This window comes from Chiloscyllium plagiosum, unplaced genomic scaffold, assembly GCF_037043375.1.
Source record: "Chiloscyllium plagiosum isolate Xiang-an unplaced genomic scaffold, Cpla_swu_hap1 HiC_scaffold_43, whole genome shotgun sequence".
NCBI lineage: Eukaryota > Metazoa > Chordata > Chondrichthyes > Orectolobiformes > Hemiscylliidae > Chiloscyllium > Chiloscyllium plagiosum.
This window is the reverse complement of record NW_028270181.1, coordinates 25,944,906-25,962,103: the sequence shown is the minus strand read 5'-3', so window position 1 is coordinate 25,962,103 and position 17,198 is coordinate 25,944,906. Positions and strand designations below refer to the sequence as shown.

Below are 17,198 nucleotides of genomic sequence, written 5' to 3'. Positions count from 1 at the left end.
CTAACATACAAGGAACGGCTGAGGAACCTGGGATTGTATTCATTGGAGTTTAGAAGATTAAGGGGAGATTTAATAGAAACTTACAAGATAATACATGGCTTGGAGAGGGTGGATGCTAGGAAATTGTTTCCGTTAGGCGAGGAGACTAGGACCTGTGGACACAGCCGTAGAATTAGAGGGGGTAAATTCAGAACAGAAATGCAGAGACATTTCTTCAGCCAGAGAGTGGTGGGCCTGTGGAATTCATTGCCGCAGAGTGCAGTGGAGGCTGGGACGCTAAATGTCTTCAAGGCAGAGATTGATAAATTCTTGATGTCACAAGGAATTAAGGGCTACGGGGAGAATGCGGGAAAGTGGAGTTGAAATGCCCATCAGCCATGATTTGAATGGCGGAGTGGACTCGATGGGCCTTACTTCCACTCCTATGTCTTAAGACCATGAGTATCAAAATGTGTTTGCACTGTTTTTCTTCAAACTTGAACATTTGTCTCTTGCTCAATGAGTCCAAATGTTGATGCTTACACTTGTGCTCAATTCCTAGAATTTCTGAAAATTAGGAAGAAGTGTAGGTTTTTTTTCAAAGGTCATTTGATCCTGTGTCAGAGGGTTATCAGTATTTGTGCAGCTGTTTCAATAAATGCAGTGTTGCACATCACCAGTGAATGGACCCATTGAGCCAAATCCACTGCTTCTGGATTGTAACTTCCCGTTTTGATATGTTCATCCTCATCCCAATACTGTTTCCCTCCCCACCCAGCTGCAAGGCTCATGAGATTAAACTCCATGCACATCGTTGCATGACTACTCCTGATTACCAATGTACTGGGGGAAAGAAGATTTACAATAATCATCCCAGAGCTATGTACATCCAGGGTTGTTGTTGACTTAACAAAAATATCTTAGCCAACTCTGAACAAACCTAACTTTTGAGTTTTTTAAAAAACCTTTGAGCATTTTCCTATTTTAAAAAAAAAAATCCATGCTTCAGGTTTATGGTATTGTTGCACCTGGGCTCTCAGTAATCCTAAATGAGCAAATCAAATGGGCATGAAAAGTCCTTTGGGAAGTGCAGGTGGATGCTGAGGAAAGTGCTTGGTCTGACAGACATAAAAAGGCAACTCCCAGTTCCTTTTGGAGTTGTTAATTCTCACTAGAAACAATCACGATGGTTTGGCTTTGGGGATTCTGGAGTGGTTACTCAGAGCAGAATTTGCATTGTTTATCATTTGTTTACTTAGTACTTGCATTTAACTAACTGCCATGAAAGGGTTTTTACTGTAACTCCTGGTGATTGTACTTTCAAAAGTTATCAAGTTTCTTGCAAAACACAGTTAATTTCATGACTTTTGTTTAACTAAGTATGCTTGATCATTTTCAGCATTTTTAACAATTATTCTGCAATAGGCACTTGCTGTGGGATTTGCTGTCGGTGGTGGTAGGGGGTGGGATGTTATGGGTCATTCACTTTGGAGAATGTCTTTAACATCAGCTGGTTGTCTTCATATCCTGTTCCTATTGAGCTGTGACTAGAATTGGTGATTGTAATGAAGAATGCAGGAAATTGATCCCAACTAGCTTGTACTTTTTGTGATCAAGCTGAACCAAGCTCCCCACCATATCCTTCCATCCCCAGAATCCTATTTAGCTGCCTCCTGAACCCAGTTTTACTGTTCTCTTAAATAATGTTCCTTGAGTGGCACATAAATAGAATGAGTATATTTACAAAATGTCTCCTTGAGTACACCTAATTTTTGAAATAGTTCTTCACCTCTTAACGTGCTCTGTGTGTATCTGCTTTATTAAATGCTGTACCATATCTCCCACTGACTGTACAGAAGTTTACCCTGGGTCACTTTGGAGTATCCAGCTTTATCACAGGCCAAACCAGTGAATGTTTTCGAGAAGTTGGATACATTTCTTGGGGCTAAAGAGGTCAAAGTTATAGAGAGAAAGTGGGAACAGGAGACTGATCTTAACGAATGGTGGAGTAGGCTTGAAGGGCTAAATGGCCTACTCGAATTTTCTATTTCTTATCAGGCTAATGGTTACTGGAAGTTTTGCAATTATATAAATGGTTTGGATGTGAACATAGGGATGTATAGTTAGTAAGTTTGCAGATGACACCAAAATTGGAGGTGTAATGGACAACAAAAAAGGTTACCTCAGTACAATGGGACCTTGATCAGATGGGCTCGTAGGCTGAGGAGTTTAATTTAGATAATTGTGAGGTGTTGCCTTTTGGAAAGGCAAATCGGGGAGGACTTATACACTTAATGGTAAGGTCCTTAATGGTAATGGTAAGGGAGTGTTGCTGAACAAAGAGACCTTAGAGTGCAGGTTCATAGCTCCTTGAAAGTGGAGTCACGGGTAGATAGAATAATGGTGTTTGGTATGCTTTCCTTTATTGGTCAGAGCATTGAATATAGGAGTTGGGAGGTCATATTGTGGCTGTACAGGACATTGGTTAGGCCACTTTTAGAATATTGCGTGCAATTCTGGTCTCCCTGCTATAGGAAAGATATTGTGAAACCTAAAAGGGTTCAGAAAAGATTTACAGGGATGTTGCCAGGGTTGGAGGGTTTGAGCTATAGGGAGAGGCTGAGTAGGTTGGGGTGGTTATCCCTAGAACATTGGAGGCTGAGGGGTGACCTTGTAGGTGTATAAAATCATTGGGGGAGTTCGGGTAAATAGGCAAGGTCTTTTCCCTGGAGTGAGGGAATCCAGAACTAGAGGGCATAGGTTTAGGGTGAGAGGGGAAAGATTTAAAAAGTTACCTGTGGAGGAAATCTTTCACGGAGAGGGTGGTGCGTGTATGGAATGAACTGCCAGAGGAAGTGATGGAGGCTAGTACAATTGTAACATTTAAAAGACATCTGGGTATATGAATTAGAAGGGTTTAGAGGGATATGGGCCAAGTGCTGGTAAATGGGACGAGTTGGATCAAGGGGTCTGTTTCCATGCTGGTCATGCCTATGACTTTTGAACAGTTTTGAAATTTGTCTCGGAAACCTTGTAACATGTGACTGGTTTATCCATTTATGGATATAGACTGTGTTGTTTCTTCAATGAACTGTGCTGCCAGGGTCCAGCCCCTCATCAAACTCTGTTATGTGGCCTTGACCTCAACTGATGCCTCATGTTCCAGTACATTCCTATCAAAATTTTCACCCCTCCCTCCCTCCCTCAATTATGCTTTCCTTTTTCTCCCCACTGTATGTTCTCCCTCAGTATGGAAGCCATATCACTTTCAAGGTCTTACTTTCTCAAATCTGTGCCATAATTCCATATTTTTAAGAGCTACGAAAGCTAATGCTGGCTACGCCTCCATTACTTCCTTAAACCGTTCCCCTCAGCTATGCCTGCCATTTTATGGGTGATTTATATTTTTTTCCAACTGAACTTCTATGAAAGTGCACTTTTAAAGCTTGTTTGGCCATTTTAAAGCCCTCAAAAGAAAATGTCGTCTTTTGCAGAATCCTGAATATGGTCACAAGACAGGGAGCTCTGTGGGCCAACACACTTGGTTCTTTGGGTAAGTGATTAGCTATTTCAGACATTGTGTCAACTATTCTGAAAAGTACTTTGTAATTCTTAATAATTCTGTACATTTGTGGTGCACGATAAACAATGGCAAGGAAATACACAAGAAATTTCAGATACTGTGAAGTGTAGAGAAGCAAAACGTTGGAGTTTATATCCTCCGATCCCTAAAGGTAGCAGGACAAGTAGATAAAATGACATAAATAATCTTTTTTTCCTTTTATTGGAATAGGATATAAGAATACAGCACTGTGGAATATTGGGTTAGACTCCCAACTTGAGTACAGTCTGGTCAATACTTTGTAAGAACAACATGATTGCATCAAAAAGAGTTTTAAGAGGATGTTACTAGGAATGGAGAATTTTGACTGAGGAAAGATTGGGTAGGCTGGGATCGTTTCTTTGGAGCAGTGGAGTCTATTTCATTTGAGATGTGTATAAATTCAGGACTCTTGAGGATTCAATCTCCCTTCATTGAGAGGTCCTCACTTAGAGGCTGTAGATTTGCGCTAATTGATAGAAGGATTAGATGGTGATTGAGAAGGATTAGATGGTGATTGAGAAGTTTTCACCGAAAGAATGGTGTGAGAGCTGATTTACTGTCAATGTAATTTTATTTAAAAAAAGAACTGCAGATGCTTGAAAACCAGAAATAGGTAGAAAACCTCAGCAGGCCCTGCAGCATCTGTGAAGAGAAAGTAGAGTTAACATTTTGGGTCCAGTGACCCTTCTTCACAACAGTTCTGTAGAAATGTCACTGAACCTGAGAAGTTTACTCTGCTTACTCTCAACAAGTGTTGCCAGACCTCCTGAGATTTTCCAGTGACTTCTGATTTTTGTATCTGACTCTGTTGGACTCAGGACTTCAGAATTAATTCTCACAGAGTGGGCAACACCAGCAAAGTTAATATCTGTTGCACATTGAGAATGTAGTAGGCCAGTTAAGAATGAACCACAGTATAGGAGTTTGTCATATATCGGCCAGACCAGTTCAGACCACATTTCTTTTCCTACAGGACATTGGAGAATGAGTTGTATTGCTAAGGGCAATCTGGCAGCATTATGGCCACTTCCTGATTTAGTTTTCTTATTCTCTGTTTCTTGTTTCAAGCTGAGTTTGAATTTTCAAATTGAAATTAGACCTCGGAGACTTTAATGTCATACTATGTCCGAGAGTTATTTCTTTGAGATAATTACCAATCCAGTGGCCAGGACTAATCACCACCAATATTATTACACTGCGATACCTGCATAAAGTGTCTGCTTCATGTTTGCATGTATGTATGTGCATTCATGACTTTACTGTGTGCTGGACTCAAAGGTGCATTGGCATCTTCACTTGTTTATAGCTGTGACGCTTATACCTGACTGTTTTGCTGCAGCTCTCTTGTACAGCACATTTGGTGTTGTCATCGAAAAGGTTCGGGGTGCAGAGGATGATCTGAACACAGTAGCAGCAGGATCCTTGACCGGCCTACTCTATAAATCCACAGGTAAACAAGCTTGGATATCAAAGGCTCACTAATCTGGGCTAAGCTTGCTGATCGGAGTTATTTTTGGTTAGCACCCCAAATCTATGACAGAATTAGAGCTATGCTTCTATATGTTGGAAGAAAGGCAACAGTTTGCTTGTTTGGAAGACAGCTACTTCCTAAATCTGATAATTGTTACAATATTTTGGTTTGAAAACTAACTTTACGCTATTTTAGAATTCTTATTTGTATAAAGAAATAATAAAAGATTCTTAGCGAGTTTTGATAAGATTTGTATGTCCGGTTGAGGCTCTAGATGTAGGTTTGATTGCTGAGCTGGAAGGTTTGTTTTCAGACGTTTCATCACCATAATAGGTAACATCTTCAGTGAGCCTCCGGATGAAGCACTGGTGGTGTAGCCTACTTTCTATTTATATATTTGGGTTTCCTTGGGTTGGTGATGTCACTTCCTGTTCTTTTTAGACAATAGATAATAGGTGCAGGAGTAGGCCATTCAGCCCTTCGAGCCTGCACCGCCATTCAACATGATCATGGCTGATCATTCCTAATCAGTATCCTGTTCCTGCCTTATCTCCATAACCCTTGATTCCACTATCCTTGAGAGCTCTATCCAACTCTTTCTTAAATGAATCCAGAGACTGGGCCTCCTCTGCCCTCTGGGGGAGAGCATTCCACAGAGCCACCACTCTCTGGGTGAAGAAGTTTCCCCACAGCCAAATTTCCCCCTGTATCCCATGCCTCCTTACTTTCTGAATGAGCCTACCATGGGGAACCTTTATCAAACGCCATTTATACCACATCCACTGCTCTACCTTCCTCGGTGTGTTTTGTCCCATCCTTGAAGAATTCGATAAGGCTTGAGGTGTGACCTGCCTCCCTTAAAGCCAATGCTGACTATCTTTAAGTAAACTATGCTTTTCCAAGTAATCATAAATCCTATCTCTCAGAATCTTCTCTAATAATTTGCCCAACACTGACTGGTCTGTAATTCCCAAGGTTACCCCTATTCCCTTTCTTGAACAAGGGAGTAACATTTGCCACTGTCCAATCATCTGGTACTACTCCAGTGGACAGTCGATATGCAACCAGCAGGAAATTTTGAATCATCTCTCAGGCACTCAATCAGGTTCCTTGTGGGGCTGCCTTCCAGCAGGTGGTTGTGACAAAGCTTTCTGATGCAATGAATAAAAACAATGAATTTTAGACAGTCTCTTCTTCAATATGATAAAGAATACTTGGTATTACATAAAACTGGAGAAATACTTGAGTGTTTTCCTAGGCTCCCTAGTCAGTTAGTGTTATGACTCTGTAAAGCAAGCCTAAGCAGGAAGTCAGCAGTTTCAGTGCTGTCTCTTGTCTCTGCTCGGTTGGCTGATCTCAGTGTGGCAAAGCAGTTGCTACAGTTCACTTGCATAATTTTGGGATTGATTGGATTGAGGTAGGGTTTCTGCTCCTGGTCAACCCCCACTGTGGATTGTTTGTATGACTGTTGCGCGGAGCACTAAGTTTAAATGTGTTGTGCTCATGTGGCCCCGCCTAACAATGTACTCCACTGTTCCTTATGGCGCAAGAATAATTGTTGTGTAATTTGACAGATATGTACACAGCTATCTCAACCCTGCAAGGCAAGCTGCTGACCTTGCTAGCTGAGCTATCAACAGTGTGTCTATCTGCGCGCACACACACAAGGCTTATTTGTACCTGATTATATATCAGCAATTGGCAGAATGTGAGGGACCAAAGTTGAGAACATAGAACAGCACAGCATAGTACAGGCTCTTCAGCCCACGATGTTGTGCCAAGAATTTACCTTAATCCAAGATCAACCTCACCTACACACCCCTCCGATTACTGCCATTAATGTGCTTGTCCAGTAGTTGTTTAAATGTCCTGAATGTCCCTGACTTTACTACCACTGCTGGCAGTCCATTCCACACCCCACTCTCTACATCAAGAATCTACCTCTGCCATCTTCCCAAACCTCCTTCCAGTCACATTTAAAATTATGACCCCTTGTGACAGCCATTTCTGTCCTGGGGAAAAGTCTTTGGCTATCTACTTTATCTATGCCTCTCATTACCTTGTACACCTCTGTCAACTCGCATCGCTTGTTTCTTCTCCAAGCTCCCTCAACCTTTCTTCATAAGACAGCCCTCCAGTCCAGGCAGCACCCTGGTAAATCTCCACTGCACCCTCTCTAAAGCATCTACATCCTTCCTATAATGAGGCAACCAGAACCAGACACAATATCCCAAGTGTGGTCTTACCAGGGTTTTACACAGCTGGTTAAACCTTACAGCACTCAATCCCCCTGTTAATGAGAGCCAAAACACCATATGCCACCTTAACATCCCTATCCGCTTGGGTGACAACTTTGAGGGATCTATGTATGTGGACCCCAAGTATGTTCCTCCACACTGTCTTTAACCCTGTATTCAGCATTCAAATTCGACCTTCCAAACTGAATCACTTCACATTTATCCAGGTTGAACTCCATCTGCTGCTTCTCAACCCAGCTCTGCATCCTGTCAGTGTCATGTTGATCTTTTATGTTGATCTTAAAATGTCTCAACCTGTTTGTTTGTGGAGCTTTATGGACAATGGTTTAGGTGCATTGAGTCGAAACATGAAGATATGATTCAGCTGGAACTGAAACCATTGGATATGCTGAGCCAGGAGTTGTGCTGTCCAGGGTCATTGCAGTTTGTTCCTGTTTGGTTTTTGCCCACATGCTGATAGGGGTATCAGTTCAGCGACTGTTGCTGGAGAATGCTGAATGCTATTTACGCAAAGTGAGAACATGCAACAGAAATCATTGATAATCACTTGGCTTGATCTTGTATGTGAGATAAATGTTAACGTTAGCTAGCAGACTGAAGAAGGATGAAAAATCGAATGGAATAGAAAGGCCACAGCTCAAAGAGGCCACTTGCCTATTGAGTCTCTCCGAGTTCTCTAATAACACTTTAAAAGAGGAAATGTAACTTTTTCACTACATCCTCCATAACAATAAATCCTCTGTGTCTGCAAAATCACTAATCGCGAATTTGCTTATCTGTGCCAAAAAGTAAGTAACAACAAAAATCAACATCCATGAGCAAAAAATGTTTAGCCTTTTTTAAGAAGCTCCACACACTCTAATTTAATCATTCATGAGGATTCTTGGGCACAGAACCTTTGCGGATACAGAGGAATGTATTTGCAAACAAAATGCTTTCACATTGAAGCAATGACATGACCCTGGAAACTTGTTCTCAGCCAGTCTTGTGTTTATGTAAGACTGCTAAGGTACAATTTAAAGATTGGAGGGTTTCCACCCAGTTGAAATGGGGAGGCTCCCACTTACAGGATAGCACATCTAATCTCAGTCCATGTAAAATTATATAGATAAAAGAACCCCAGTGCTGGGGTGCACCCTAAAGTTGTGTGCGTATAGTACATCCGTGGAGTTCAGGCATAACATTGAGTCATTAGTGAGGAGTGCACAAAATAGGACAAAGATCCAGACAGATACTGGCCATAAATAATTCACTGGGGTGGTGAAGCTGTGTCTGACTTGTGCTGCTCACTGCAGTTTTTTGTATAGTACTGAGCTCATGGCAGAAGTATCTCCATCTCCAAAGTACACGATGATGTAAACAGCCCAGTCCAAGGAAATTGCTGTCCTACTCAGGCGAGCAGGAAGGAACTTCGATGTCATTGGTGACCTGTGACAGGCTAGATCCAAAAAGGATGGCACTGGAAAAGCACAGCATCTGAGGAGCAGGAGAGTTGAGCCCTTCAGGAATGTGAAGGGGGAAAAGGGGGTGAGAGATAAATAGAAGGATGGGGCTGTGGGGAAGGTAGGTGGGAAGGTAATAGGTCGGTGGGAAGAGTGGAGCGGATAGATGGGAAGGCTGGATTCCCTACTTGATAAACGATCTGTATAAAGACACCATCTGCTGTGTCCCTTGAACCTGTTGCACTCCACCCAACTAAAATATTCATAAATATCTTGTGGCACACCCAAGATTCCTCCCTGTGGAACTAGCAAAAGCTATCATCGAAACCAGCACCACTTCAGAATCTGATTCACAGAACCTGTGCAATAAAGTTCTCTCATTCCCATAGTGCCATGAAGGCTTTTTCAGAGGTACAGTGGATAATGTAGACCAGTATATCCAATCTTACCATTGAATAGTGGATATTGTGAGTGTTTGGTATTGGTGTTGTTGGCTGTTAGAACAGCCTTTTCCAATTTGAAGTTACTGTAATTGTTAGTTTTGTTGGTGCAGAGTTGAATATGATCCTGTTGTTCAGTGAAGGTACTTTTGACCTTTTGGGCAATAAGAATTATTTGCTGTTCAGAGTATGAGACTGTAGCTGCCAGATTCTCTCCTTGGGGAGGTGAAATAGCTGAAACGTTATTATAATTTCTACTTCATGTGCTCGTTTGCTTGTCTTTAAATTGTTCAGAAATGGTTGCCATCTTGCATGTGCTGGCAGTGTATATATTTTTGTTGAAAGCAAATTGCTGCGGATGCTGGAATCTGAAACCAAAAGAGAAAATGCTGGAAAATCTCAGCAGGTCCGGCAGCATCTGTAAGGAGAGAAAAGAGCCGACGTTTCGAGTCTAACTGACCCTTTTGTCAAAGCTGTGACCTTACCTGCTGAGATTTTCCAGCATTTTCTCTTTTGGTTATATATTTTTGTTGCTGGTACTTGTGCTTTGACGTCTAGTGTGCCTGAGCAGAATTTAATAGAAACTGAGAGCCTGAGGGTTGCGCAGCATTTAGGTTGAGACCGGGTTGATCCATGCAAGGTCCTTATTATGTATTGTGTAATTCTCACTGGTTCTGCATTTCTCATCACTTTGATAATTTGAACAGTTTTGGAAGTGAGTTTGGTCCCACAATTTCATCTAGCCAGTCATGGAGCCTTATTGGACAAGTTCCCACTGGACTAGTTAGTGGCCCTGAGATGACTATGTATCTCGAAGAATACTGACGGTAGAGCAGTCTCAGCTGTAGAACTGAATTTGATACTGTTCCTGCTTTTTTTTTTTATATAACCTCATTAGAAGATCAGAAATCGAATGTGATCTCCACTTCTTCCTTTTTCAAGTTGCAACATGTATTTTAAAACTATCAGACAGATTCACCCCATGTCCATCTCCACCAATCTTTGACTCCCCTTGCCCCCACCTCCCTCAACTCGTGCAAGGTGAAGTAAAAGTGCAGCATTCTTGCCCCAGTTCCTGTTATATGTTAGAGAAAGCTGAAAGGTCTGAAAGTGGATAAATCATCCAGACCAGTTGGACTATGTCCTAGGGCTCTGAAGGAGATGGCTGAGGAGATTGTGGAGGCATTGGTGACTTTTCAGGAATCACTGGGTTCGGGTTGGGTCCCAGGGCATGAGAAAATGGCTCATGTAACACCCTGTTTAGGAAGGGAGAAAAGGGGAAGTTATAGGCAGGTTGGCCTGACCTTGGTAAGATTTGAGAGTCCATTACTCGAGTTCAGGCGACGGGAGCAGAGAGCGGAAGAAGCTGAGCCTGGTGGGAAGGTTAGTGATTTGTTTTTTAAGTGGGTGCGATGTAAACCTGAGACCCTACACCGTAGAGCCTCCCTCCCACCCACCTCCCCTAACCTTAATAAAAGTCTTTAGAGTCGATAAGTTTTTTTTTAGGTTTTTTTTTTCTTGCTCTCTCTCCCTTGTGTAGAACTATCTGGGCTTTTAGAATAGCGGGGTATGGTTATTAGGGCAGTTGCATGTTCCTCCTGCGGAATGTGGCAGGTGAGGCACAATATGTCTCCGCTGGCCACATTTACAGGAAGTGCACCCAACTCAGCTCCTCGAAAAAGGGAACTGGAGCTGGATGAACTGCGGATCATGTGGGAGGCTGAGGAGGAAATAGAGAGGATGTGCAGGAAGTTGCTCAATCCTCAGGTACAGGATAAGGACATCTGGGTTACAATCAGGGGGCAAAAAGGGAACGGACAGAGCAGGGATCTCCTGTGGCCGTTTCCCTCCGCAATAAGTATGCCGTTTTGGATACTGCTGGTGGCAACAGTCTACCAGGGAAAGGCCATAGTTGTCAGCTCTCTGGCACTGTGGCTCAGAAAGGAAGAGGGGGAAGGGGGGAGAATAGAAAAGCGCTAGTAGTAGGGGACTTGATCATTAGATGGATTGACAGGAGATTTTGTGGTTAGGAACGGGACTCCCGGAAGGTATGTTTCCTCCTCGGTGCCAGGGTCCAGGATGTTGTCGATCAGGTTTACAGGATTCTGAAGGGGGAGGGTGAGCATCCAGAAATCGTGGTACATATTGGCACCAATGACTTAGCCAGGAAAGGGATTGAGGATCTGAAAAGTGACTACAGAGAGTTAGGATGGAAGCTGAAAAGCAGGCCGAGTCACATTCTCAGGCTTGCTGCTGGTGCCACGAGACAGTGAGGTGAGGAACAGTAAGCGACTACAGCTTAACATGTGGCTACGTGTCTGGTGCAGGAGGGAGGGCTTCAGATACTTAGACCATTGGGATGCCTCCTGGGGAAGATGGGGTCTGTACTGGAGGGGCACAAATGTCTTGGGTGGGAGATTTGCCCGAGGGAGGGTTTAAACTAGTTTGGTGAGGGGATGGTAGGAACAGAGCTACACACCTTGTGGAGGAGAGTAGTTGTAGATGAGGCAGTTACATGATGGAACACAGACCGGTTAAAGTGTGTCTGCTTTAACGCAAGGAGTGTCAGAAATAAGTGATGAACTTAGCCCCAATGACTGATCCATGCTCTATGATGTTGTGGCCATTACAAGGACATGGGTTTCACAGGGGCAGGAATGGTTGTTAGATGTTGTAGGATTTAGAATATTTAAAAAGAACCAGGAAGGGTGACAAGAGGAGGGAGTGTAGCATTGCTAATCAGAGTGCATCACAGCTACAGAAACAAAGGCTGTTGAGGAAAGTTTGTCTACGGAGTCAGTATGGGTGGAAGTTAGGAACAACAAGGGAGCAGCCACCTCATTGGGGGTCTTCTACAGACCCCCTAATAGCAGTAGGGAGATTGAAGAACTCCTAGGCCGGCAGATTATTGGAAAAGCGCAGGCGTAGCAGGGTTGTTGGGACTTCAAATTTCCCAATATCGACTGGAACCTCCTTAGTGCAGATGGTATGGATGGAGCCCTTTTTGTCAGTGTGTTTAGGAGGGTTTCCTTATTCGGTATGTAGACAGGCCAATGAGGAGGAGGCCATTTTGGATTTGGTGCTTGGCAATGAGCCAGGACAGGTGTCAGATCTTGTGATGTGAGAATGCGTTTTGGTTACAGTGACTACAACTGCCTCACATTTACCATAGCCTTGGAGAGGGAAAGGAGCAGTTACCATGGGAAAATATTTAATTGGGCAAAAGGAAATTATGACTATCAGACAGGAGTTGGGAAGTACGAATTAGGAGCAATTGTTCTACAGAAGGAGTACTGCAGACGTGGAGACTATTTAAGGAGCAGTTGCGAGTGATGCATAAATTTGTTCCTCTGAGACAGGCAAGAAGGGGTAAGATTAGTGGGCCTTGGATGACGAGAACAGAGGAGTTCTCATCAAACAGAAGAAGGCAGCTTATGTCAGGTGGAGGAAGTAAGGGTCTAGCACATCTTTAGAAAATTACAAACTTACTAGAAAGGAGCTCAGAAATGGACTGAGGAGAGCCAGGAGGTTTGGCAGAAAGGATTAGGGAGAACCCAACGGCATTTTACTCATATGTGAGGACGAAGAGAATAATCAGGAATAGTGCAGGGAACTTGTGTGTGGAGTCTGCACGTATAGAGGAAGCCCTGAATGAGTTTTTCGGTTTTCACGAAGGAAAGGGACCTTGTGAATGAAAACTTTTAAGGAGTGAGGAAAACGGGCTTGAACAGATCGGGATTGAGGAAGTTGATGTGCAGGAAATTTTGGCGAACATTAAGATAAGTTCTCAGGGCCAGACCAGATTTATCCTAGGTTGCTCTGGGAAGCAAGAAATGAGATTGCTAAGCCGCTGGCAAAGATCTTTGCTTCCTCACACTCCACGGGAGTCGGACCAGAAGATTGGAGGGAGGCGATTGTTGTTCCTCTTTTCAAGAAGGGGAATAGGGAAATCCCTGGCAATTACAGACCAGTCAGTCTGTCTTCTGTCTGTGGTCAGCAAGGTTTTGGAAATAATTCTGAGGAATAGGATCCATGACCATTTGGAAAAGCATTGCGTGATTCAAGGCAGTCAGCATGGCTTTGTGAGGGCAGGTCATGCCTCCCAAATCTTATTGAGTTCTTTTGAGGAAGTGACGAGACAGGTTGATTTAAGGTCGAGCAGTGGATGTGGTGTACATGGACTTCAGCAAGGCATTTGATAATATTCCCCACAGTAGACTCATTCATAAAGTAAGGAGTTATGGAATACAGGGAGACTTGGCTATCTAGATTCACAATTAGTTGGCTGACAGAAGGCAGTGAGTGGTTGTAGATGGAAAGTATTCTGCCTGGAGGTCCGGGGTGAGTGGCGTCCCGCAGGGCTCTATTCTTAGGCCTCTGCTCTTTGTAGTTTTTATAAATGACTTGGATGAGGAGGTAGAGGGGTAGGTTAGTAAGGTTGGAGATGCCATTGATAGTATTGACTGGTGCAGTGTGACATTGACAGTATGCAGAGTTGGCCTGAGCAATGGCAGATGGAGTTCAACCTGGATAAGTGCCAAGTGATGCTTTTGGAAGGTCAAACTTGAATGCTGGATTATAGATATAGGATTAAAGACAAGATTCTTGGAAGTGTGGAGGAACAGCGGGATCTACGTGTTCAAGTGCATAGATCCCTCAAAGTTGCCACCCAAGTGGGATAGGGTTGTTAAGAAAGCATATGGTGTTTTGCCTTTCATTAACAGGGGGATCAAGTTTAAGAGCCACGAGGTTTTGCTGCAGCTCTACAAAATCCTGGTGAGACCACATTTGGAATATTGTGTCCAGTTCTGGTCACCCTATTATAGGAAAGATGTGGAGGCTTTGGAGAGGGTGCAAAGGAGGTTTACCAGGATGTTGCCTGGACTGGAGGACTTGTCTTACGAGAAGAGGTTGACTGAGCTCGGACTTCTTTCTGGAGAGGAGGAAGAGAGGTGACCTGATCGAGGTGTACAAGGTAATGAGCGGCATGGATAGATAGCCAGAGACTTTTCCCCAGGGCAGGATTTACTGCCATGAGAGGTCATAATTTTAAGCTGTTAGGAGGAAGGTATAGAGGAGACGTCAGAGGTAGGCTGTTTATGCAGACAGTTGTGAGCACGTGCAATGCGTTGCCCAGTGTTAGTGGTGGAAGCAGAGTCATTTGGGACATTTATGTGACTGCTAGACATATTCTATTATTCTATTTATATTTCTATGTTCTATTAAGGATGAGATTGTGGATTACTTGGAAGTACAGTGTAAAACAGGGCTGAGTCAGTCAGGCTTCTTCAAGAGGATGTGGTTGGCTCTTAATTACCCTGTGTGCAACTTAGGGATGGCCTGACCAGCAATGCCCTCATCCTGTGAATGAATTTTAAAAATATACTGTCCCTAATTTAGCACTAAATAATCTCTGATACTGACGTTTGAGCCACATTGGAAGGCTGATTTCAGATTGTCAGGCTGGTATGTGGGAATGTTCTCTCTTTTTTATGATTAATTTGGATTATTGCTCTTAATAATATTTGTAAGTTTTATAATCGTGTTTGAATGGTCCACGAAGATTTTCAGTTTACACAAATCCAATTGCAAGTCATATAATGTTTGTTAAATCGATGTACTCTAGGATTGTCCTGATCTAAACAAATTAGTAAGTCTATTTGAGAATGAAGAAATCTTGAAGATATTTCGATTAACAAGAGCAAAGTCCAACGGCTTAAAAAAATTCATGGCAAAACTGGCCTAATAGGCTGAACATCCTACTGTGGTCTGCAATTATTCACACTGCTTTAGAACTTTGGAGATTGATTGTCGTATCTTTTTTGATAACATGTAGAACAAAAGACCAGCTGGTGTATCAAACCCTAGTTTCAACCAAAGGGAACAGTAATTATTATAAATATGGGCATTTCTTCTGGATACAATTTTAAGGTTTGGCATTTCATGAATTATTCTGTAGTGTGTAAACATTGATTTGAAGTCCATTCTTTACAGTTAATACTCACTGAAGGAGGGATATTCAGTGACATTCTCTGCCCAAAAATGGATCTTTGTCATAATTCAAAGTGCAGTGATTTCTTTCCTGAGGGTAGGGTAGGCAGCCTGCCTCGTCCAGAATGAGGATCAAGCTCCTTGCTGTTGGCACCAATCTAGCATGGTGACAAAATGTCTGAAAACAAACCTTCCAGCTCAGCGAGCAAACTTACATTCACGTCCATCAACCTAATCTCATTAGTCGTTTTGCCAGTTGATCTAACAGGTTTCTGTTGGGTGAAATGATTGACATGTACTGGAGTTCTGTTGAAGAAAGCAATGTGACTTAACAAAAAGATACCTTTGCCTTCAGTGTAACTTTGTTTACTCTTTGCCTTCAGCTGGACTTCGTGGGGCAGCACGTGGAGGATTTGCTGGTTTTGTTCTGACTGGACTGTATGCTGTCTACAACAACTGGGACCACTTAAAGGGTGTGTCAGTTTGGCATTCCCTATGAGGCTGCAGTATGGGAAGAACTATCAGCAGCGTTTGAGTAAGTGTGTTATACAGTGAATGAGACATGAACCCAGAGTGCAACTGAATTAAAGATCTTTAACTATCAGTTTATCCATAAATTTGATGATTTGAAGGTCACTTGCAGATATTCATGGATGGCAATCAATTGCAGTGCTGGCTGATACCAGTCTTACTGAGACATGGTCCTACATAAGCAGTGTCAGCAGAGATGAGAAATGCTATTGGTTGCAGGTCTGAGACCAGCAATCTAATTCTGAATGACCAGTCCAGAATATGTTAGAGCATTAGATGGAGTAATGCAGTCAAAGTTTGAATTGGATTCCATGGGCCATTTCTACAAAAGTTTGGCTAATTTTGTTCAGTTCTGCATATCTAAGCTCAGTGATGTTTGCTGGGCTGTTCTTGCTATATGAAATTCCACAGTGGACTGAACAGATGTTTTCTCCTCCACAATAAGACTATCTACTCATTGTCCTTCTGGTCTCTAATGAAGCAAATAACTGTGACAAAGGAATTGATCAGATGCACTGAATGGCTCCTTCTCATTCCCTGTATTCTGTAGCACTTGCTGAGAATTAAATGGTTAACCTTGTGATTTGTACAATAAAATACAGCACTTCCCCTAGATTGTTTTATACAATGGTCAGTGTTTATAATTGAGAGTGGGTAAGGAAGGGGGAAGTTGCTGGTCCCAACCTGCTTGTTTAATTTGCGATCATCATTTGTCACCATGATCAAATTTTTCCGAGTGAAAAATTTCAAGCTGCCAACTGTTTTACTTACTTTTTTCCCTTTAGAGCTGTTATGAATTCTGAAAAGTAATTATGTATATGTGGACGTGCATTGAAGATAAACCTGTGAACTGACATCTGAGAACCAAAATAGAGCTGAGAATAGGAAAATTACTAATGCAGATGAAACCTTCCACAGCTGACCTGAGCTATGAGTGTTTTTCACATTACAGGAACTGTGGATACAGAAAGAACACTGATGCTCTGAATATGACCTGTTAGGCAAAATCAATACAGCCCTTTAACTGTGTCCTGTTTTTATGAAGTTTCATTTTTTCAAGTTCTGAGGAATATGGTTCAACTATATGGACAAGCACAGCACAGAATAAAGAAATGCTATTTATTGTTTGACAAACAGATGTTCTGTTTTTTTTGCAGGTGTTTGAGCATAAGCCTCATTTGCAGGGTTCAAAAATCACATAAGCAATGTTAATCTTAGCATGTTTTAATTGTGACCATAACACTTGTAGAAAAATGGTAGATATTGTCAGCAGGATTGCACTTCGCAATAAAATTGAGGATTTTGTGGCATGCTGAGGATACTTAGAGAATGTTAGAATGGAATGAATCCTATTTTTGAAAGTTAAGTGTACCTACTTATATGTACTCTTTGGTATAAAGTTCAGGAGGAGAAACATTTTTAAAATAGGCATCAGCATTGTAGCAGCTTTAGCTTTCTAGCTAGAATGGAAACTTTTGGCTT

The 17,198-nt window shown here is 42.4% G+C and overlaps 1 protein-coding gene across 1 annotated transcript in view; it reads left to right on the top strand.

Annotated features, from left to right (window-relative positions):
- Window positions 1–16,850, top strand: part of timm23b (translocase of inner mitochondrial membrane 23 homolog b (yeast)) — a 41,604-nt gene extending 24,754 nt beyond the window's left edge. The window contains exons 5-7 of the mRNA XM_087982325.1: window positions 3,474–3,532; window positions 4,923–5,033; window positions 15,569–16,850. Coding sequence (XP_087838451.1) covers window positions 3,474–3,532; window positions 4,923–5,033; window positions 15,569–15,684 — 286 coding nt within the window. The 3' untranslated portion in view covers window positions 15,685–16,850. The remainder of the gene's footprint in view (window positions 1–3,473; window positions 3,533–4,922; window positions 5,034–15,568) is intronic.
- The last annotated feature ends 348 nt before the right edge of the window (window positions 16,851–17,198 follow it).